General features: G+C 30.7%; 1 protein-coding gene across 1 annotated transcript; it reads left to right on the top strand.

Annotated features, from left to right (window-relative positions):
• Nucleotides 1-16969: 16969 nt before the first annotated feature.
• LOC123217643 lies at nucleotides 16970-20542 on the top strand. The gene is made up of 5 exons (XM_044638733.1): nucleotides 16970-17453; nucleotides 17546-18732; nucleotides 19270-19686; nucleotides 19769-19983; nucleotides 20079-20542. Exons 1-5 carry the CDS (start codon nucleotides 17296-17298, stop codon nucleotides 20328-20330), a joined length of 2229 nt encoding a protein of 742 aa, XP_044494668.1. The 5' UTR covers nucleotides 16970-17295; the 3' UTR covers nucleotides 20331-20542.
• Nucleotides 20543-22040: the final 1498 nt, after the last annotated feature.

Here is a 22040-nt window from a genome sequence, read left to right as displayed (position 1 = left end):
CAACAATAGGTAATAAAAATGGACCCCTGGTTGTGGGAAATTACTTTGCAAAGCATTGCATGAAGGTTCACCAACTATGACAGGGTATGACAAGGTAGGGGCAAATTGGTTTCTAATTTAAGGGTTAGGCAAATAGCTAGGGGTTTAGTTTAGTAAGAAGATTCATATTACGTGACACAACACCAACTAAAATGAAGAAAAAGCCTAATTCCAATGATTAGATAGATCAGGGCTGTTTTTGTTAGGCTTAGAAGAGTGTTGGTGGGGGCCGATTAGATTTAAAATCTACCCACATGACTATAACGACTTGTCTTCTTTAATAAACAAATGTAATATTGCATGGTTTATGAGATAAAAAAGGCTCTTTCTGTACAAGGAAACTTGCCATCTATGGTTATTATTTATTAAATTAACGACCCTAAAACCTAACTAAATTTGTTAGCTTTCTGCTTTCGTTGAAATATAATAATATTAGAAGGTCCATATCTAACAATTCAACAAACACCCACCCCTTTCTCAGATTTAAAATATAATATTTTGACCAATATTATGATATTTTGAGCATATATCTTAATAGTAAATCGAGGTGTTACAATGAGAGCAACAATTATGATGTTTCTTGTCACTTATGAAGCTTGAAATAGATGTGGTAAGTGGTATATATATTTATATTATATGAAAAGACCAAAAACTAATCTCATTCATTTACAAAAATGGTGCGGGAAAAACAAAAGGGCCATTGATGAACTTAGGAATAAATAGCATTATCATGCTTTTTTGCCAACACGTTCAATGGATGAAGACATCCTAATTAAGAACCCCAGAACTTTAATGTAACAAACTTGCATTACCCAACTTGTTCTCAAGTTGCAAATATTCGGCTGGGCAATTTCCAAAAGTACCAACTTCCCATTTCATCTTATTGCTTCTTTCTATCAAACTCTATGCAATAGATTACAAGGGACAACGATAATTATGATAATTGAGAAAATTTCTGCAAGCGTGACCCTGACATGCAATTTGTGATTTCTTTAGCACAGGGAAAAGTGTAAATGGATAGATGGATAACGTTTATCTTTTCAAAGTGGGATGTGAAAAGATGGTAAGAGCAAGTTGTTTTATCCTAATGTATCAGAAATTTTCGTTCTTTGCATAAACCATCATCATGAATTTAACAATTTGCTGCCTCTCAGATGATCTATATCATAATCAAGACCATAGATCAATAATCACAGATGGACTGCACTGCTTCTCAACAAACCTACCATTTTTTAAATAAATCAATAAAAAATGAAGCATAACTTAATTCATAAATCTCATACAAACGAAAAAGAAAAATCAGTGCACACATGCACCCACTAAGTTATGTCTCTCAACTACAACAGCCCAAGGAACAAGAAGTGGCTCAGTAGAAGAATAAAAACATAAGCTCAATATAGAATTTTACTCATTTCATTTATTCAAGTTGATAATTCAATAAAATAATAATATTTGGATGTATCGAAATACTTTCTTCTTTTTTCTAATGAAGGGATTGAATTTTTTTCATCTTGAAATGATGAAATTTTTTTATTATCTTATTAAAAGGACAAAACTTATATTTTGCCATATAAAAACAAATTTAATCTCTAACACTATTAAAAATTTAATGATGTGAATTTTTGTTTTAGTTTAGAAATGATGACTAAAATAATTTTTGGTTCATCAAATTTTGTTTTTTATATTATGGGGATTTAACTTTCATACTATTATATCGAAGGAACAAAAAATGTATTATGTCACACAAAATTAGGCTTAACCTATGAATGTACATTATATTTTTCCTACAAATTGTTTATTATATATCCTATTTGTTTGAAAATTTTTTAATTAGAATGATGTTTATTAATTTTAAACCTTGCTTTTTTTAAAAAAAAATTGTATCTTATTTATTTAAATTTTTTGGACCCGAATGATATTTTATTGAAATCTATAGAAATATTTTTTTTTAAATCATTGTCCATTAGTTACTTGGTAAGTACAAATAATAAAGAAACTTCTAACTTTTAACTTAAAAAATTATACTATCAAAAAACAAAACAACAAATTATTTCTAATTGATTTTTGCTTATTCGAGATAGATTTTGTGGTTTTTGTGAAAATAAATTTGGAGAAAGGGTACAATCTAAGATTTTTTATAAATTATAAATATCATATCATTATACAAATTGTCTACGTTATTACATAAAATGTTCATGTCAACACACCAAAATAGTTATGTCAATAATTTTTTAAAAAAAATTTGTCAAGTAACTTCTATATATCGTTTGAAATTAGGTAATAATTCACTTTAATAGGAAATAATAAAAATTTGATCGTTTCAATAAAAAAATTAAAAAATTTAATCTATTAAAAAAAAACTGAAAAACATAGTAAATCAAATAAAAATATTAAGTATGATAATTTTATTAGAATAAAAAATGATAGTTGGATAACTTTAAATATGCTATCTCATAATTCAATTGGAATATGAATTATATTACGGTTAGGGTCATTAGCAGTAACTTCTAATATGCCACTATGAAACTCACAAGAAACACTTGGAGGGCACAATTATTTTCCAGCCAAGCTAGTCTCCACTTGAAACTCAACACTACAAAATTCATAATTCGATTGTCAACTTGGGCAACCTTATCACAAACACGAAGCAATATGTAATAATTTGCATCTGCAACATATGTAAAGGTATCTTCATCCTTCTTCCTCGCATAACAAAACCTCTTCTCTTCCATATCTAATTTCAACCGTCCTATGTCTCTCTTTAAGAGTCTCTACTGAAGCTTTATTCTTGGTTTCTAAATTTGGATCTCCTTGTGAGCTCTGGAAAGAGTTATCGTCAGTTAAGTATTTCAATTATGATCTCCATGGAAGGTTGCATAATGAGCTCCTATTACACCCCTTTTCTATGCTTCTTTTGTTTTCCTTACAAGTGAACGCTAAGAGATCCATTACTCCCTGTTCTTTTTAGGTTAATAACGCTACCAAATTTCATTCCAGTGTCTTATGCAAGCTCAGATTCCTAAAATCAACAAAAAGTTTTACAATTTGAGAACACTAAAATTTATACTAACTGACATAATTCACATCCGATCCCCTTCCAAAGAGGCCAAGACGTGAGCCCACAATATACTCCAAACATGATAGGCATGGGATAATGAAATAAAAAAAACCAAGTTACCACTAGATTCACTTGAAACAGCAATATAACATGGAATCTAACGTATCCTTCAAAAGGTGAAAACTGAGAAGGGGTCAATGCATGATAGGCAGACAAAGTGTAATGAAATGCAGCTCAAGCTTCGCAAAGCCCAGGGTATGGGCTTTTGCTATGACTTAATTGAACATTGATGCCAGCCATAATTTTTCAATTCAAGTACGAAGATATTTGTTAATTTTATTTTATGTGAAATTTCATATTTAGAAATAATAGGAAATGTATCTTAAATTACACTCCAAGATTCTAAGTATGCTGTTAAGAAGCATAGCCACAATAATGAATTTGATGCTATTCTTTCATCATCAATTCTTCTGCATATTGAAAGAAACAGTTTCTAAGTATTTTTCAGATACAGTTATTCTTATATTCTACAAAAATTTCAAAATTAGATTATCTCTCAAAGAGCAGCATACAGTTGAAAAGGAAAAGTCACAAGGGGAAAAAAAAACCAATTTCTAACATGAGAAAAAAAAAGTGTAGTATATTTAACCAAATGTACAACAGAGAGAATTTCTCATCTTACCTATGTGAATTACAGATTTGACTAACCTTGTGATTGAAATACTGTAAGATGATAGTATTTAATTCATCAACATACATCTGTGAAGTGGCAAGGTTGCCACCAGCATTAAAGCTACAAGTAACCTTTTCATCATGATATAAATTCTAAAATTGCTCAATCGTCCTTGTTCCCTATCATGCGGTGGTTTTAGTATAGCAAAAACAACATATTTCATGTTAAATGAATTCCTATTTGATCTGACTCTAATATTGATTTATTGTGTATCATTTTTCCTATTTCATAGCCCTGCTTTCTCTTCAGCACTTGAGTTGCCTTCTGGCGCAAATCATGACGCGATTGCCCCCCAGTTTTGTCATTGTCAGGTCTCTCTTCCTTTCCCATTTTACGTCATGATTTCCTCCAAGTTCGCACATGTCTATATCCTTTCTTCACCAACAACTGTATCTCTCTATTTTGTCTATGTTTCTAGCCTCTCTTTTGCATATTTTCAACCTTTCTTTCATGTGCACCCTCCTTATGTTGTTGCGACTTTCTTCAATGAAATTGCTACATCTCTAGCCATTCAACGATGCTCTCCATGGCTAACTTGAAGATTACTCTGATTCCAATACCTCCCGGTAGTCCTCCCCTTAGATTCTCACAATAGGCAACCTTTGTTTACACCACAAATCTGTGGAACTCTAAACCAAATTGCCTCGATCAAAGAGTATCAAAGTTCCATGAATACTAGTCTAGGTACATCTCATAAAACACAAGTTCAATGTTAGCACAACTTCATATTCAATGTTCATACATGTTCATGTATTCACATGATTCATGCGCAAATTTATGTTGTGTACAAGTTCAAGGTTAATGTATTTAGAATTTTTAAGAGTCATCCTTGTACCTATAAATACCCTAGTGGTTTTGTATTTAAATATGAAGAAAAAATAACAAGTATTTTCTCATCAAGTATTTTATTTCACTAAGTTTCTCTCTTTGCTTATATTTTTTTCTCTTATTCACAACAAATTGGTATCAGAGCCTCGTCATTAAAATGGCAACAAGAAATATAACCACTCCATTTCCATATGTATTCAATGGAGAAGATTATGATTATTGGAGCAGTAGATTTGAAGTTTGGTTGAAAGCATTTGACTTATGGAATATAGTCGATAAGGGCTATGTTAAACCTGAAAATGAAGAAAATGAAAAACTTAGGTGGAAAATCGAAGGAAGAACACGGACGCTCTCAATCAAATTAATCTTGCCGTAGAAAAAGTGGTGTATAAGAGAATTAGCAGAGCAAAAAAATCAAAACAGGCTTGGGAGATTCTACAGAAGGCTACAAAGGCGACGAACAAGTTAGAAATGTTTGACTTCAGATTTTGAGATTAGAGTCTGAAAAACTGGAAATGAAAGAAAATGAAAAAGTTGCAGAGTATTTTACAAAAGTTGGTTCTATTGTGAATCAAATGGTCTCGAATGATGAAGCTTTGGATGATCTCAGAATTGTTCAAAAAATTCTACGTTCTCTTCCAGAAAAATATTTTAATTTGGTAACTGATATTGAACAGACAAGATATCTCAAGAGTTTGACTTTGGAAGATTTGCAAGGAATCTTAAAAACCCACGAAGTGAAGATCAATTTGTTGTTTCCCCCATCAAAACAACCTAATCAAGCTCTTAAATCTCTCATGACTGGAGGTCGCAATTCATCAAATCGTGCTATGGGTGCAAATTTCAAAGGATGTGGTGATTCCAGTTCTCGTGGAAGAGAAAGAAATGGTCAAAACAATAATATTCATCAGAATGCCAACAATGGAAAGTTTCAAAGCAGAGGAGGAGATTGTGGTTATCAAAGAGGTCAAAGACGTGGCTATATTGAGTGTAATTTTTGTCACAAACCTGGATATAAAGTTGCAGATTGTTGGCACAAACAGGCAAATAACAAGAAAAATGGCTATGTTGAGTGTGATTACTGCCATAAGCCTGGACACAAAATTGCAAATTGTTGGTATAAGCAAGCAGATGATAAGAAAAATGAAGCAGGCCTTATTCACCAAAGTGAGCATAAAAAGACTTTATTGCTTGCTTCTCATGATAGCCAAGTTGATGAAGTATGGTATCTTGATAGTGGTGCTAGCAAACACATGACAGGTAACAAAAAATTATTTTCGAATCTATCTGGAATTGATCATGGTGAAGTAATGATTTGTGATGCTAGTACTCATAAAATTGAAGCTGTTGGTGAGATTTCTTTTAAAACAAAATCTGGAAGTGTTGAGAAAATGTCCGAAGTTTATTTTGTTCCTGGTTTAAAAAGTAACTTACTTAGTGTTGGTCAACTTATGAAAAAAGGGTATGATTTGCATATGTATAATAATGCTTGTACTATATCAAAAGGAAATCAAGTTATTGCCAAAATTGGTGTGGCCACTAATAACTTATTTCCTCTCAAACTTGAGACTATAAATTTATCTTGCTTTGTTGCTATTAACAAAAATGTTGCCAAGTTGTGGCATGACAGGTTTGGGAATTTGAATTATGGAAGTTCAGTGTTGTTATCAAAAAAAGGGATGGTTAGAGGGTTACCTAAAATTGATCAAATTGAAGAGATTTGTGAAGCTTGTCAACTTGGAAAGCAGCATAGAGATCCATTTCCTCAACAATCCTGTTCAAGAGCAACAAGGCCATTAGAACTTGTTCATTCTGATCTTTGTGCAAAGATGCCAACCAAGTCTCTTGGGGGTAGTTGGTACTTCATTACTTTCATTGATGATTTCACAAGAAGGTGTGGATTTATTTCCTTAAAGAAAAATCACAAGCATTTCAAGCTTTCAAAGATTTTAAAGCTGAAGTTTAAAATTATACTGGTCTTCGCATCAAAACATTGAGAACAAATCGTGGTGGCGAATATATTTCATACAAAGCTGGAAAATATTTCAAAGAACAAGGCATAAGGCATGAGTTGACAACAAGTTATACACCACGGCAAAATGGTGTAAGTGAAAGAAAAAATAGAACTATTGTTGAAAGCATGAGATGTATGCTGAAAAGAAAAAACTTACCAAATGAATTCTGGGCAGAGGCTGTTTCTTGTGTAGGTTATCTTATTAATCGTTCTCCAACAAAGTGTTTGAAAGATTGCACACCACATGAGGCATGGTATGGAAGAAAGCCTAATGTTCAACATTTAAAGGTGTTTGGGAGTATTGTTTACTCATTCATTCCACAGGTAAAAAGAAATAAATTTGATGATAAATCTGAAAAATGCATTTTCATTGGATACAGTGAAAGAAGCAAAGCCTACAAGTTGTATAATCCAAAGACGACAAAAGTTGTAATAAGTCGTGACGTTTGCATTGATAAAAAGTCAACCTTTGAAGATACTAAAGACAAAACAATTGAGCTGCATATTTCTTCAAATAGAGAAGAAGATTTAAATCTTTCTCATTTACCAAGAACTTTATCAAGTTATTCATCAAATTCTTCATCTACATCTTCTTCAAGTTCTCCAAGAAGAATGAGAAGTGTGTAGGAACTCCTGGACTCAACTGAACATGATGATTCTATATTTTTTGCTTTCTTTGCAGGAGAAGATCCAATTTCCTTTGATGATGCAAAAAATGAAGAAGCATGGAAAAAAAACCATGAAGGAGGAAATAACAGCTATTGAAAAAAATAAAACTTGAGAGCTCACTAATCTTCTTCCAAATAAAAAACCCATTGGTGTTAAATGGGTAAACAAAACAAAATTGAATGCAGATGGCTCCATTAATAAGCATAAGGCAAGGTTGGTTGCAAAGGGATACAAGCAAAAGGAAAGAGAAGATTTTACAGAAGTATTTGCTCCAGTGTCAAGATTCGACACAGTTCGATTGATGGTTTCTCTTGCAGCTCAAAACAATTGGAGAATTTTTCAAATGGACGTGAAATCAGCATTTCTAAATGGTGTACTTAAGAAAGAAGTCTATGTTGAACAACCTCCTGGCTTCATGAAAAAATAAGAAGAAGATAAAGTCTACAAGTTAAAAAAAACGTTATATGGGCTGAAGCAGTCGCTAAGAGCTTGGTATAGTTGCATTAATTCTTATTTTGAGAAGAATGATTTTGAAAAATGTCTTTTGGAGCACACTCTCTACACAAAAGTCAATTCACATGGAGGTTTCATATTTGTAAGTCTTTATGTTGATGACCTTATCTTTACTAGTAATGATTTAAAATTGTTGAATGATTTTAAGCTCTCGATGAATAATGAATTTGAAATGACTGATTTGGGTGAATTACATCATTTTTTTGGGATTGAAGTTCTTAGATCCAAACATTAGATTTTCATTACTCAGGAAAGTTATGCAAAAGAGATTTTTAAAAAATTCAGAATGGAGAATGCAAATCCTGTTTCAACTCCTTCTATTACAAGATTAAAATTAAGTAAGGATGGTGAGGGAAAGTTGGTTAATTCAACTATGTTTCGAAGTTTGGTTGGAAATTTAATGTATTTGACAACGACAAGGCCTGATATTATGTATGTTGTAAGTTTTGTAAGCAGGTTTATAGAAAAACCATTTTCTAATCATTGGGAGGCAGCAAAAAGAGTCTTGAGATATATGAAAGGAACCCTTGATTATGACATTTTTTATCAACCAAATGTGTTGGTTAATCTTATTGGCTATACAGATAGTGACTTAGCAGGAAGTGTGGATGATAGCAAAATCACCTCAGGTTATGTTTTTGATCTTGGAAGTAGAGCAATAGCGTGGTGTACAAAGAAACAACCTATGATCGCACTTTCTACCACTGAAGTCGAATATATTACTATTTCTTTTACAGGATGTCATCTACTTTGATTGCGCAGTATTTTGGAAAAGCTCAAACATGTTCAAATAAGTCCAACAACTTTGTTTTGTGACAACAGGTCAACTATTTCAATTTCAAAGGATCCAGTTCTACATGGAAAAATAAAACACATTCGAATGCGGTATCATTTCTTGAGGGAACTTATGAAAGAAGGGGTTGTACACATTGAGTATTGTAGGACTGATGAACAAAAGGCTGACATTTTTACTAAACCACTTGGAGCTCAAACTTTTACAAATATTGCAGCACAACTAAGAGTGAAAAGCAAGTTTGGTTTAAGGGAGGCATTGTTGGAACTCTAAACCAAATTACCTCGATCAAAGAGTATCAAAGTTCCATGAATACTAGTCTAGGTACATCTCATAAAACACAAGTTCAATGTTAGCACAACTTCATATTCAATGTTCATACATGTTCATGTATTCACATGATTCATGCACAAATTTATGTTGTGTACAAGTTCAAGGTTAATGTATTTAGAATTTTTAAGAGTCATCCTTATACCTATAAATACCCTAGTGGTTTTGTATTTAAATATGAAGAAAAAATAACAAGTATTTTCTTATCAAGTATTTTATTTCACTAAGTTTCTCTCTTTGCTTATATTTTTTTCTCTTATTCACAACAAATCATGGTCTTTTCTGTTTTACCATTGCACAAACGCCCTCCACCCCCCATCGGTGCCTACTTACAATAATTAACATTAGAAGCTATTTTTCTAATTTCTTGGTTTGCGATACTTATCATGCTTAGCAATCACAATTTCTTGGTGTTCTTACATTCACAATCTACAAAATTTTGTTGTTAGTGATGCATGACTTCCACCGCCTTTCCTTCATGATGGTACTTCTAATTCAACTCATTCTCATTAGCTATAAGTTGACAGATTGGTTTTGACTTGGATTAAATTTATGGTATCACCCATAATCATTTAGTCTTTGTTGCTACCTTGTGTTACTACTGCTAAAGCATGGTCTTTGCTTGATCAATTTTTGAATACAATTTCTGGGATTCATCTTCGATCTATCTATGATAAGTTGTGCACTCTTCGAAAAACTTCAGATCAAAAAATGATTGATTAACTCATTGATGCCAAGTCCATGTTTGACTCACTTTTTATAGTTAGGTTTCCTATTCTAGGTATTGATTTTGTGGAGTATGTTATTGATGGGTTAGATCCTAACTACCAATTTTTCATCACTTCCTTGCATTTTCGTCCATCCACTAACTTTACTGAACTATATGATCTTCTCATTTGCAAAAAGCACCTTCAAAAGAAACTTGTAGACATGTCTTGTCTAATTGTTACTATGATTGCTACTTGATCCTCCTTAGAATCATTTGGTTTATCCAACTCTTTTGGCAATCGTAACTCCCACTCCCATAGTTGTAATAACTGTGGGCATGGTTGCATGGTTGTAATGGTTAATATACTCCTCGACAACAATCATAACCCTTATATCAGTCTTTTCTGCTATCGACTTCGATTGGTGTAAATCCTTAAGGAGCTTGTCAAATTTTTAATAAACATGGGCATACCGCTCATGTTTGTCCACAATGAGGAAAATTTGCCTATACAACAGATTTAATAACTATCCCTTTTGTCATTATGTTCGTGTTTGATTCGTCTAACTTAAATTGGGTTCTAGACTCTAGTGTTACACGTCATATGACATCTAATACTTTCGTCTTGTCTTTTCCTTAACCTTACACTGGTATGTCTTTTATGATTATTGAAAATAGTCATTTACTATTGATTTCGCATTAGGAGTTTGAGTGTCTATCTAGATCTCCTCATTCTCTGGTTATCTTATTGAGTTTTGTGTGTCCTATCATTACGTAAAAATTTATGTAGTTCCTCTTGCATGGCTAAAATTTAAAACTCATCATTCAATGCATATAAAATGTTTTTGGTTCAAACTATAAAAGAAATGCAAAATTATTACAAATATTGAAAGATGATCTAGTTTAACACCTTGAGTTTCCTCACTAATTATCAATTCTTTAGGATAAGTATTTGCATATCTCCAAGCCTTAGGGAGATTTTTATCTTCATCATGTTTTGTCTCATCCTTAACCTTATTTGGGAAATTATGAATTTTCGTCTAGTCTCCATTTTTAACTTGATCGTCATCAATATCAACTTTCACACTAGTTAAGAGATTAGTTTAATAAAAAATAACATGCATGGATTTCTTGACTACTAGTTTCATTTTGTTAAACACCTTATATGTTTTGCTAGATAATGAATATCTAAGAAAAATACCAATATCTAATTTTGAATCAAATTTTCTTTTGTATTCATAATAAAACACTTGCATCCAAAATCTTTAAAATAACTAATGTTTGTTTTTTTTTTCCCAAAGTTCATAAGGAGTTTTATCCAAACATAACACGCGATGTTTATGACTTCTGCCCAAAAATATTAAAGTAGAGCTTTTTTATTTAGCATGATGCTAGTCATCCCTTGAATTATCCTAATCTTTTTTTCAACTACACTACTTTGTTAAGGAGTTCTATAATAAGAGAATTGATGTTTTATGTCATACTCATCACAAAAGTTTTCAAACAAATAATTTTCAAATTCTCCTCCATGATCACTTCTAATGTAATAAATATGCATTTCTTCTCTGTTTTTTTGGTATTTTTTTAACAAATCTTGAAAATGCATGGAGAGATTCATCTTTAATGCAAGAAAAATTACCCAAGTGAATATTGAAAAATCATCAACAATAACAAAAATATAATGCTTTCCACTTGGGCTTGCGGTTCTTGAAGAACCAAAAAGATCAATATAAAGAATTTGTAAAGGTCTAGATGTGGAAATATAAGTTTTGTTTTTGAAAAAACTTTTTGTTTGTTTGTCAAATTAACACGTATCATAAATTTTATCTTTAACAAAATATAGTTTTGGAAGATCTTTGACAAGCTCTTTCTTGGAGATTTTTGAAATTAAATTCATGCTAGTATGATTTAATCTTCGATATTACAACCAACTATTTTCATGTAATACAGAAAAATATAGATTTTTATGATATGTATTTTCTATATCTATAGTATAAATATTTCCATCTATGTTTCCTACAAAAATTGGCTTCTTATCATTCATATTTTTTATAATGCAACTATTTGTCTAAAAAATAACTTTAAATCCTGTATCACATAGTTGACCAACACTAAGAAGATTATGTTTAAGGTTATCAACCAAGAGAACATTTTCAATAATAGTATGAGAATTGTTATCATTATCTCAAATGCCAATAATTTTAACTTTTATGTTGTCTCTAAAGGTGATATGTTCTCCATCTTTCTTGCTTAGTGTTGAGGATTGAGGGATCTCTCCAGTCATGTGTCTTGAGCAAACACTATTAAGATACCATTTGTCCTTCCTTCTTTTGTTTTTCTGTTCCTATAAAAACAAAACATTCAAGAATTTATTTTAGGTACTCAAATCATGTTGAGTCCTTGAAGGTTAGTTTTTGTTCCCTTAGGAACCCACACTTTTTTAGTGTCCATGTGGTATTTCTTTTGAATTGGACAAGATGATAAGACATGACTTTTTACTCCATAATAATTACAAGTTATATTAGATTTACTTGAAGATAAAACTTTGATAAAATAATTTTTTAAATATTTTGCTTTGATAAAAAGTTTATAATCAAGTTTCCTTTTGTTTAAAACTCCCTTTTATACACTAAACATTTTATCAAGAACTTCCTTTCTATTTTTTAATTTTAAAACTATTTCACTTAAATCTTTTGCTCTCTTTTTTAAAGCTTTAATTTCATTTTCTATGATTTTTTTCTTTTTGAGCTATGTAAAGATTATTTTCAAACTTAAAAAAAAAAAAAATGGAATACTTGTTTTTTTTATTTTTTTTTTCCTTTAAGCTTAGAGAATTTTTTGTTAAGAAATTTGTTATCCTTCTTTAAAGACTCATTTTCTTTTTCCAAGTTTAAATTTTTCTTTCTAAGGGTTGCATTTTTTGACATACAAAGAACAAATTTTTTATTCATCTCTTCAAGTGTATCTTATAACTTTTCATACAAAATATTTTCATTTATCTTATCATCTATATTATCTAAAGCATCAAAAGTATTAGATGAGCTAAAGTTAGTTATCTCATCATTTGTGATTGCCATGAAACACATGTTGGCTCCTTCATTGTTCTCTTTTTCGGATTCACTTTCATCGTTATCATCCTATTTAGCCTTCATTGTTTTCTTTTTCGATCTACCAATTTTAAAGAGAGGGCAATCATATTTGATGTGTCCCGACTTTTTGTATTCATAGCACACAACTTATTCTCTTATTTGCTTTTCTTCTCTTTCACTTTTAGCAGCCTCCCTTTTTATGAAGTTTTCATTTCTTCTTAGTTTTCTATTTCTTATAAACTTTCTAATCTTCCTAGTCAAAAGAGCAATATCTTCATCTTCATCATTTGACATCTCCTCTTCTTCTTCTAGGAACTTTTCACTCTCTTTGATGGATAATTTGAAGGCAATACTTTTTTTCTCCTTTTTCAATCTATCATTGTTTCATAATGAGCTCATAAGTGAGAAGTGACCCTAAAAGTTCTTTCAAAAGATAAAGTCTTGACATCTTTTACTTTTTTTATTGCCATCACTTTGGGATCCCAGGAAAGAGACAGACATCTAAGAAGTTTCTTGACATTTTCTTGGTTTGGGTAAACTTTACCAAAATTTTTCAATCTATTTACAATGGTAATAAATCTATCAAACATGTCACTAATAGTTTTATCTTCTTTTATTTTGAATAACTCACATGAGTGTATGAGCATTCAATTTTTAGTTTCTTTGACTAGTAAAATTCCTTCATTTGACACTATCAATAATTCTCAAATTTCTTTAGCTTAGGTACATACCTTATTACATTTATATTCATTTAATGCATAATACAAAACATTTATAGCTCTAGCATTAATAGTAATATTTTTCTTATCTTGAAGGATTATTTTTTCCCTAGTTTTGGGCATTTGTATTTCATCTATTTCTTTGATAGGAACAAAGGTCTATCTTACATTATATCCCACAACCCATAATCACTTTGAAAGAAAATCGACATACGACTTTTCCAATTGACATATTCAGTGTCATCAAACAATGACGGTCTATTGGGGGTAAGCTTTTCACTAACGATATGAGATTTTCTTAAGTTCATGGCCATTACACTAAATGGTTAAGTTTACAAAAATGAACAACCTCACTCCGATACCAATTGAAGGATTGAATGACCTAAAAGGGGGTTGATTAGGCGATTTAAAACAATTTTTAACAAGTTAAATAATTAAACCAATTTATGCAACTTAATGAATTATGACTATTTTTAATATAATTTGTGAAAATGTCAAGAGATATTCCAAATAATCAACACAACCAAAACAACCTACAATACAAAATATGAGTTTAAGGGATGGGAAAATCAAACAAATGATATATAGTGGTTCGACATAACCCAACCTATGTCTATTCCTCCAAACTATGTCCCTTTAAGTATTCCACTAATTCATAGTTGACAAAACCCCAACCAAACTTTTCTTTACAATACAATAGCTTCCAATTTGCTATGAACCTTTACAAGGGCTAGAATCCACTTTTTCTCTCTAGAAATCTCTAGTTTCACTAAGAGTCAAAAATGAAATTTTAACCTAAAATTTTGAAAGACATGGAAAAATATCAATTTAACATATTTTTGAAAAAATTATTCAAACCCTAAATTAAGATATAATATTTCAATTTACAAAACTTCATAATTTCAAATAAAGCATTGAAATTTGATAAAAACCAATTTAACTCATTAAATTGAAAATTGATATTTTAACTTCAAAGTGTGAAAGATATGAAACAAATTTTGGTGAGAACTTTCACACGCAAATAAATATTCTAATCAAAGTAAATGTTTCAAGATTACAAACATATCTATCTAAACTTGAGTTTTTCTTCAAATATTTAAGAATTCTTCATTTAAGTCTTACATTTTATTTTCATCATAATACCCCTTTAAATGTATTAGGTAAATTCTTACAATTTAAATTCACATTCAAATAAAATCATTAGTTAATATATTTAAAGAAATATTAGTTTATTATCATTAAAATAAAAATATAATAACTGATTGAGTCAACATTATATACCTTTATTCTTATTCCAATCTCATTTGAGTGTGGACCTATATACATATTCTCAGCATATAAAAAGGGGCTCAAACACATATTTTCAATTTTTTTTTTTTTTTTTTAAATTTGTGAGTGGGTTTGAGTCTACCCACACAAAGACCCAAATTCCCCCTTGTTTTCAACCATACGAAACAGAACAGAACATTACATTGAAGTGGATTGGTGAACCTTACGTCGTAATATGTTCTCTCACAGTTTTCATTAATTGAAATTCTTTAGTATTTGCTAGTAATTTTTATTTGATAATCACCCATTTTATTTAATCTTCTATTCTAGATAAAGTTAAGAGTAACATAAAAAAATCACAAAGAACTTCAAATTTGAGGATGTAGCAAAATTGACTTTTACAGTTTCAAAAAGGGCATTTCACTTTCAATTTTGATTATTTTTAATAAGGGATGTGAGTGATGGGGAGTGTAAAAATTTAATAATACCTCGGATCTTATTTGTATAGTGAAAGAAAGTTCGAAATTTGACAATTAAGAGATAATAGAATAATCGAACGAAAAGAGATTAGATGTCTCTTCGATGAAGGCCAATTTGAGTCTTATATAATTATACAATATTGATTTATTGACAAATTACGTATTTATTATAAAATAATATATAATATCTAAATTAATATTAATTATAAATACACGTAGTTTTTTCTTTATCCTGTTAACTTTTTTTTAGCTTTTGTGCTATGTTTATTTGTTGCGTAATTAAATAATTGCCACAGTGACCAATTGTATTAGAAAATTTAAAATTATAAAGAATTTCATATTAAATGAATTGAATTTTCAAATTTTGTTATTAAATCAACCAAATTATTATTATTATTATTTTAAAAATAAAGTAAATCAAAATTAATAATCTTAATTTTATTTGTTTGAAAGTTTTAATAAAAAATAACGGAAATTTATTTTTTTTCAATAGAAAATTGGAACTGGGAGGGAAATGTCCAATAGCTAAAATTCAGTGCGAATGGCCGTCTTTTACGGCGGACGAAAGAATTTTGCTTACGCTTTGGGTTTGACAATTTAACAAACCGACACATAATATGAGAGGATGAGAAAGATGACTTTTATTTATTTAGGTCCGATGGCTAAATAATTTCTTAATTAATATATTTTTTATTATTTATAAATAATTAAAACTTTTAAGAATTTTTTTATTATTAATGATAATATAATAAATAATATAAAAGTAATCTAATTATTATTTTCACCTTAAATATTAAAATAATTTTATTATAATTATATCTTTATTTATTAATTTTTTAAAATAAAATAAATTAATATAACAAATAATATAAAAAATATTTTAAAATAATTATATTCAAATATATTTAAATAAAATAATATATTTTTTTTATTATCTCTAACTAAATATAATAAATATTTTTATTTATTTATATTTATCAAATTTTATTAAATATAGTAATAATTTATATCCAATAACCCTAAAAAAACTTTATTTTAAAAATAATTTTCTAATTTTAATAAGAAAATATTTTCTAAACCAAACCCTTCCATGTGATTGAATGTTAATCAAGATTAGAGACTTAACTTTCATTTATTATAATAATAAATTCTTAATCATATTTTTATGCCGCATGCTCAATTTTTATTCCTTTCCTTTGCACAAGCTTTATAAAACTAAACAATTATTTCTTATCTTATGCTTTGCTGCCCCAGGATATACTTTCTTTTTTCTTTTTAAATATTACTTTGAAAATTAAAAAAAAGGGTAAATATATCATTCACATTATCATATTTATTATTTTAATATTATTGTGAAGCATTTGTTATTTAAAGGGTAAAGCTTTTCTTTAGGAACAAAAAACCTTTCTTTTTTTAAAGTAGCCCATTTTCCAACCCAAATCCAAAAAAAAAATTATTTAAAAAAAAAAAACAATAGTTTAAACTGAGAGTTGTGAGAGCAAAGGCTAAATTTAAGAGTTTTCTCTATCTATTTAATATAATTTAAAATATAAAAATAAAATTATTTATTTAATATAATTAAAAAAATCCCGAATGTTTAAACTAAGTCGGTAGGATACACTATCCAGATCACCAAACAACTCTCTTCTAAACCAACGGACCTAGTCCAACCAAGAAAACTTCTTACAAAAAAACAAAACAAAATCACGAACTGAGTCTAAACTGAATCTAACTTTGAAACGTGTCAGTAAACAAAGGCAACATTCCAAGACTTAAACAGAAGTTCTGAACTGAGTCTTGAAAAATCTTGCGCGAGTACGATGCCAAAAGAATTCGCTTTCTTTTTGTCTAAATTTTCTATTCCATAAATTGCGCCATTTGGTCACCGGTGCTAACCTCTGCCACCCCTGATTTCGCTTTCTACAAGTGGAGACTCCACTATCTCCAATGCTTTTGATACATAAGTTTTAATTCTATTTCCCTTGTAAAAATCACATTCCTCTTCATTACCTTTGCTTACGATTCAATATTAGTCACCCACAGGTTGATTGAATTGATGGGTACCAAAAAATATTTCACGCTCACTACCCATTTAGATTTTTTTGTCAAGGAGTTTTTGTGCAGAGACATGTTTAGCTCTGTTGATTCTTTCAGGGATTTTGTTTCCAAGTTCTTGCTTTTTGTTTTTGGGTCAGTAGTTTCATATATTTTCAGGTATGATATGATTATGATCAATCTAGTTCTTGTTTTTGTTAATTTTATGTTTTTGGTTGGTTGAATTACTGAGTTTGGTTTGTGTTTGGCAGCTTCAGGCAGTCGAGTGGTAATATTCGAATTGATTCAGGGGTTTGTAGGGATTCAAAGATTGATGAATTTGTGGGAGAAGAGAATAGTTTGCAGGTTCAAAATGAAGATCGTGTTGATGAATCCGCTCAAGTAAACGACAACTCTGTTGTCACGGAAATTACCAAGTATGAGTTCTTGTCTGGGAAATATGTCAGTGGCTTCATGGAAGAGCCAAAGAATTTTGTCTTTTCTGTGCAAGAATTTTATGTGGGTGGCTTCTGTGATCATACCGACACTCATATTGGTGGAATTCTTCATACTGAAGAAGCTTTTCATCAGGAGAAAACAGAGGACTCTGTTAAAGATTTTTCAATGAAACAGGAGGAGGGAACTTTCAGTGGCGTTGAAGGGAGGGTTTTTACAGAATATAAATTTATGCAAAAATACGATGCTTCAAGCAAAGTTGATAATCTTTTGGAAGACAGGTCCTTGTCAGTTGATTCAGAGTCAGAAACGACTGACTCTGATTATGTTTGTGATTCAACTGAAAGTCCTGAGGCCAAATTTGAGAAGGCAGAAAATATTGAAAGCATGATGGATCAAGCAACGTCAGTTATGCGAGACCAAGCAAATTATTCTGATGATGATTATTACAGAGAATTGAAATTTGTGTCTCAAAATTCAAGTCTCTTGGATGAGGATATGTGTTCTATTCAGGATTTGATGGAACCCCACAATAAAAATGAGGAGGAAGATTTTGTTCATTTAGAGACAGTCCCATTTGATCTTAGTACTAGAATTTCTGAAGAACCCCAGTTGAATCAAGAGGAGGAAGATTTAGTTTACGAAGGAACAAATCCTGTTAAGGGTTCAATAGAATTTGAAGAATCTGGGTTCAAGCATAAAGTTTTCAACTCATATGATGATGATGATGATGATGATGATTTTGAGTTCTTCAAAGAACATGAGGATATTGTAGAGCAGTTGAGAATGGAACTGAGAAATGCCAGAACCGGAGGGCTTGCAACCATCATGGAAGACTCAGAGTCAGAGTCTTGTAAGATGGTTGAAGAACTAAAACCTTTGAATATTGATAAAAAGTGGGAGCACAAAGATCAAATGGTTGAAATTCACAAGTTCTATAAGAGCTACTTGAACAAAATGCGAAAATTGGATGTTTTGAATTCCCAGACCATGCATGCAATTGGTAAGATAATCAACAACCCTCTTTCTTCTCTAATTAGTCCGCAAATCTCGGCTTCTTGAAAAATGTTATTACTATTTTATCCGTCTTTGAACCATTCAATCTATTTACTTGAGTGTCATTTACAAGTGAGGTCCACTGTTTCTTTATTTAGACTTTATTGGCAATAATCAACTAATTTCTGGCCCTTTTGACTACTTGGGTTTGGTAAATTTCCTTCTTTGTATTTAATATTGTAGAATAAACTTGTTTTTTTCGAAGAGATCTCCTTAAAGTATTATAACTTGGTGGGTCTCATCTCATTCCATTATTTATTCTCACCCACAAATCACTAATTTCGTATCAAAAATAAAGCTGAGAGCATTTGTTTGCCAGGCCTCAAATTCATGATTCAATAATTAATGGAAGTCCATATCAGTGTTTAATATCTTTCAGTCTCTTGACACGTTCATAACATTACTACAGTCAATTTCTCTCTGCGGTCCTGTAACATAGCATTCATTATAGGATTTGACATACTTTCTTAATGTTATATTGTAGGTTTACTTCAACTGAAAGAGCCAGGTCAATCAATTAAAACCCAGAAGTCTTCATTTCCAGTAATTAAGTCTCTTCTCTTACATAACCAATGGTGTTACAAACAGCAGAGGTCTGAATCCAACTCTGCACTTAAGTTCATCAGAGAACTGCACAGGGATTTTGAATTGGTGTATGTGGGACAGCTGTGTCTTTCCTGGGAAATTCTCCATTGGCAATATAGGAAAGCCTTTGAATTGCTCGAATATGATTGTCAACAACTTTTTCAGTATAATCAAGTCGCTGATGAATTCCAAATTTTTCAAGTGCTTCTGCAAAGACTTGTAGAGAATGAACCATTCCAAGGCCAACCCCGTGTCCAAAACTATGTGGAAAGCCGGCGTGCTCATTGCAATCTTCTTCAAGTTCCTGTCATTAAAGGTGAATACATTTTGCTTAACATATGCTTTTTAAATTTCTTACATTGATTAGATAATGGTTGATGCCATCAAAACAATTGCAGATGATAATTTGAAGGATAAAAAGGGAAGAAGAGGAGATGGAGAAGGCACAATTACAAGTTCAATGTTAACAGAAATAATTCACAAATCAATGCGTGTGTTCTGGGAATTTCTTCGTGCTGATAAAGATGAAGCCTATGTAACATTAAAGGGTCCTGAGCTCCAAGACTCCATAGATTCAGAGCTTCTAATAGAAATCCGAACAGATTTTCAAAAGGTTCGCTTCTACATTTTTTTGAGAACCAACTCAATATTGGTAAAGTCTGGTCTATCCGATTAGGTAATGAATCTTTTTATTCTTATGTTATGCAGAAGGAGAAAAGGCTAAAAGAAATATTAAGAAGTGGTAGCTGCATAGTCAAGAGAATCCAAAAGCATCCTGAAGGGGGATTAAATTACGCGATGTTCTTCGCCCAGGTTGAATTGAAGCTGGTTTCAAGAGTGCTAAATATGTCAAAATTAACAAGAGATCAATTAGAATGGTGCCATGAGAAGCTAGCCAAAATTAGCTTTTGCAATAGAAAACTAGTCTTAGAACCCTCATTTTTGCTCTTCCCTTGTTGACAAATATTGCCAACATCTTCATTTTTCTTACTAGATACATGCTTCTCGACGAGGTTTATACAAACAAGTGCAAACAAAAGTAGATATAGAATTTAGATTATTCTGGGTTGCTGGAATTATTATACAGTTGTGTATAAATTATAATGTAGAAAAATTACTCATTCAATTCGGGGATGGTTTATAAATTTCCTGACATATATGTGTTATCTTTATCTTTTTTCTCTTTTAGTATGATTTGCCAGACTCAAAGGGAAATGTCAGTACAGATCATAATATTTAGGTTTGACTGGCTTGATTATGTTTTTCCTTTGATATTCTTTTCTAAAGGTTCTTGCTTTAGGGCGGATGTAACAAAAGCAATTCTAGCATCAATCAAGACGTGATAATTTGGCTTGACTAGAATCTAATGAAGCAGTAAAATACCTGTTTGGTTAAATTTTACCTGATCTTTGAAAGATCTAAATACACATTTTTTAAACCCTTGAATTAAATAATGACATTTTTTAACTTTTCATATGGGATATTATGCTACCTAGAGTTTGTTGTTTGATATGGACAAAAATACCCATTCCTACCTACAAAACCTATTCAATCCCTTAAAATCAAGTCTCTCCATCTTTTCTCCATCTTCATGAAAAAAAAAAAAAAAACAGTAGTCACTCCATTGTCGAATGCAAATCTCTCCATCTACTCACCTTATTATCTTCATCTTCTTTCAATCATAGGTGACAATCATTTCATTTTCTCTTTTAAGGTATATCACACAATTTGATTAATTGATTGATTTAAATTGTTGAGATGAAAACCTTTAAAGGTGTGTTGTGTTTTCTTATTAAAACCATGTGTTTCAGTGAGATCTATGAGGTCTCTGAGACAGTAAAATATGTTAATGAATCTTTGTTGATATTAATATGTCAAATTAATTGTTGTGTGGATAATAAAATGGATGACATACATACACAAACTAGTTTATTCAAATCTTGTTGGGATGAAATTCTTTAAACACTAGTTGTATTTTCTTGCCAAAACCATGTTGTTCTACAAGATGAATAGGGTTTTCATGATAGCAAGATTTGTTTGGTAAACCTTTGTTGAAATTCATGTGTTAGATTGAATGTTTGTGGAGATGGTGAAATGGATGTCACACTTATATAAACAAGAAAACCTAATTGAACCTTGGGTTTCCTAGTGACACACGGGTATTTGTAAAACAACTAGGTTTTATTTACGATTTCTGGTTTCTAATTTCAACAAACTACTTTGTTTGAATGTTGTGTGGATAGTGAAATGGATGCCATACATATACAACCAAAAACCCTAAATGAAGTCTAAGTATATTAACTGACTACTTTGTTTGAATGTTGTATGAATGGTGAAATGGGCATCATACATATACAGACCATAAACCCTAAACCTAGACTTCATTTAAGGTTTCTGGTTCCTAATTTTGACGGACTACTTTGTTTGAATGTTATGTTGATAGTGAAATGGATATTAAAACTAGAAATCGTAAATGAAGTCTAGTTATCTTGTTGGCATCCATGTATTGGCAAGATACCTAGACTCCTACAGGGTTTTCTATTGGGTTATTGTTTTTCATTATTAGTAATGGCAACAGCAGCATTCAGTGAGTTAAGCAGTTTATTCATTCATTTAAATATAAGAACTATTTAATTTGTTAAAGTTAATTCCATATAGCCATGTTCTAAT

The sequence above is a fragment of the Mangifera indica genome, chromosome 5 (genome assembly GCF_011075055.1).
Source record: "Mangifera indica cultivar Alphonso chromosome 5, CATAS_Mindica_2.1, whole genome shotgun sequence".
In the NCBI taxonomy this organism is placed as follows: Eukaryota; Viridiplantae; Streptophyta; class Magnoliopsida; order Sapindales; family Anacardiaceae; genus Mangifera; species Mangifera indica.
The sequence above is the reverse complement of the archived record's forward strand: the minus strand, read 5'-3'. Positions and strand labels throughout refer to the sequence as shown.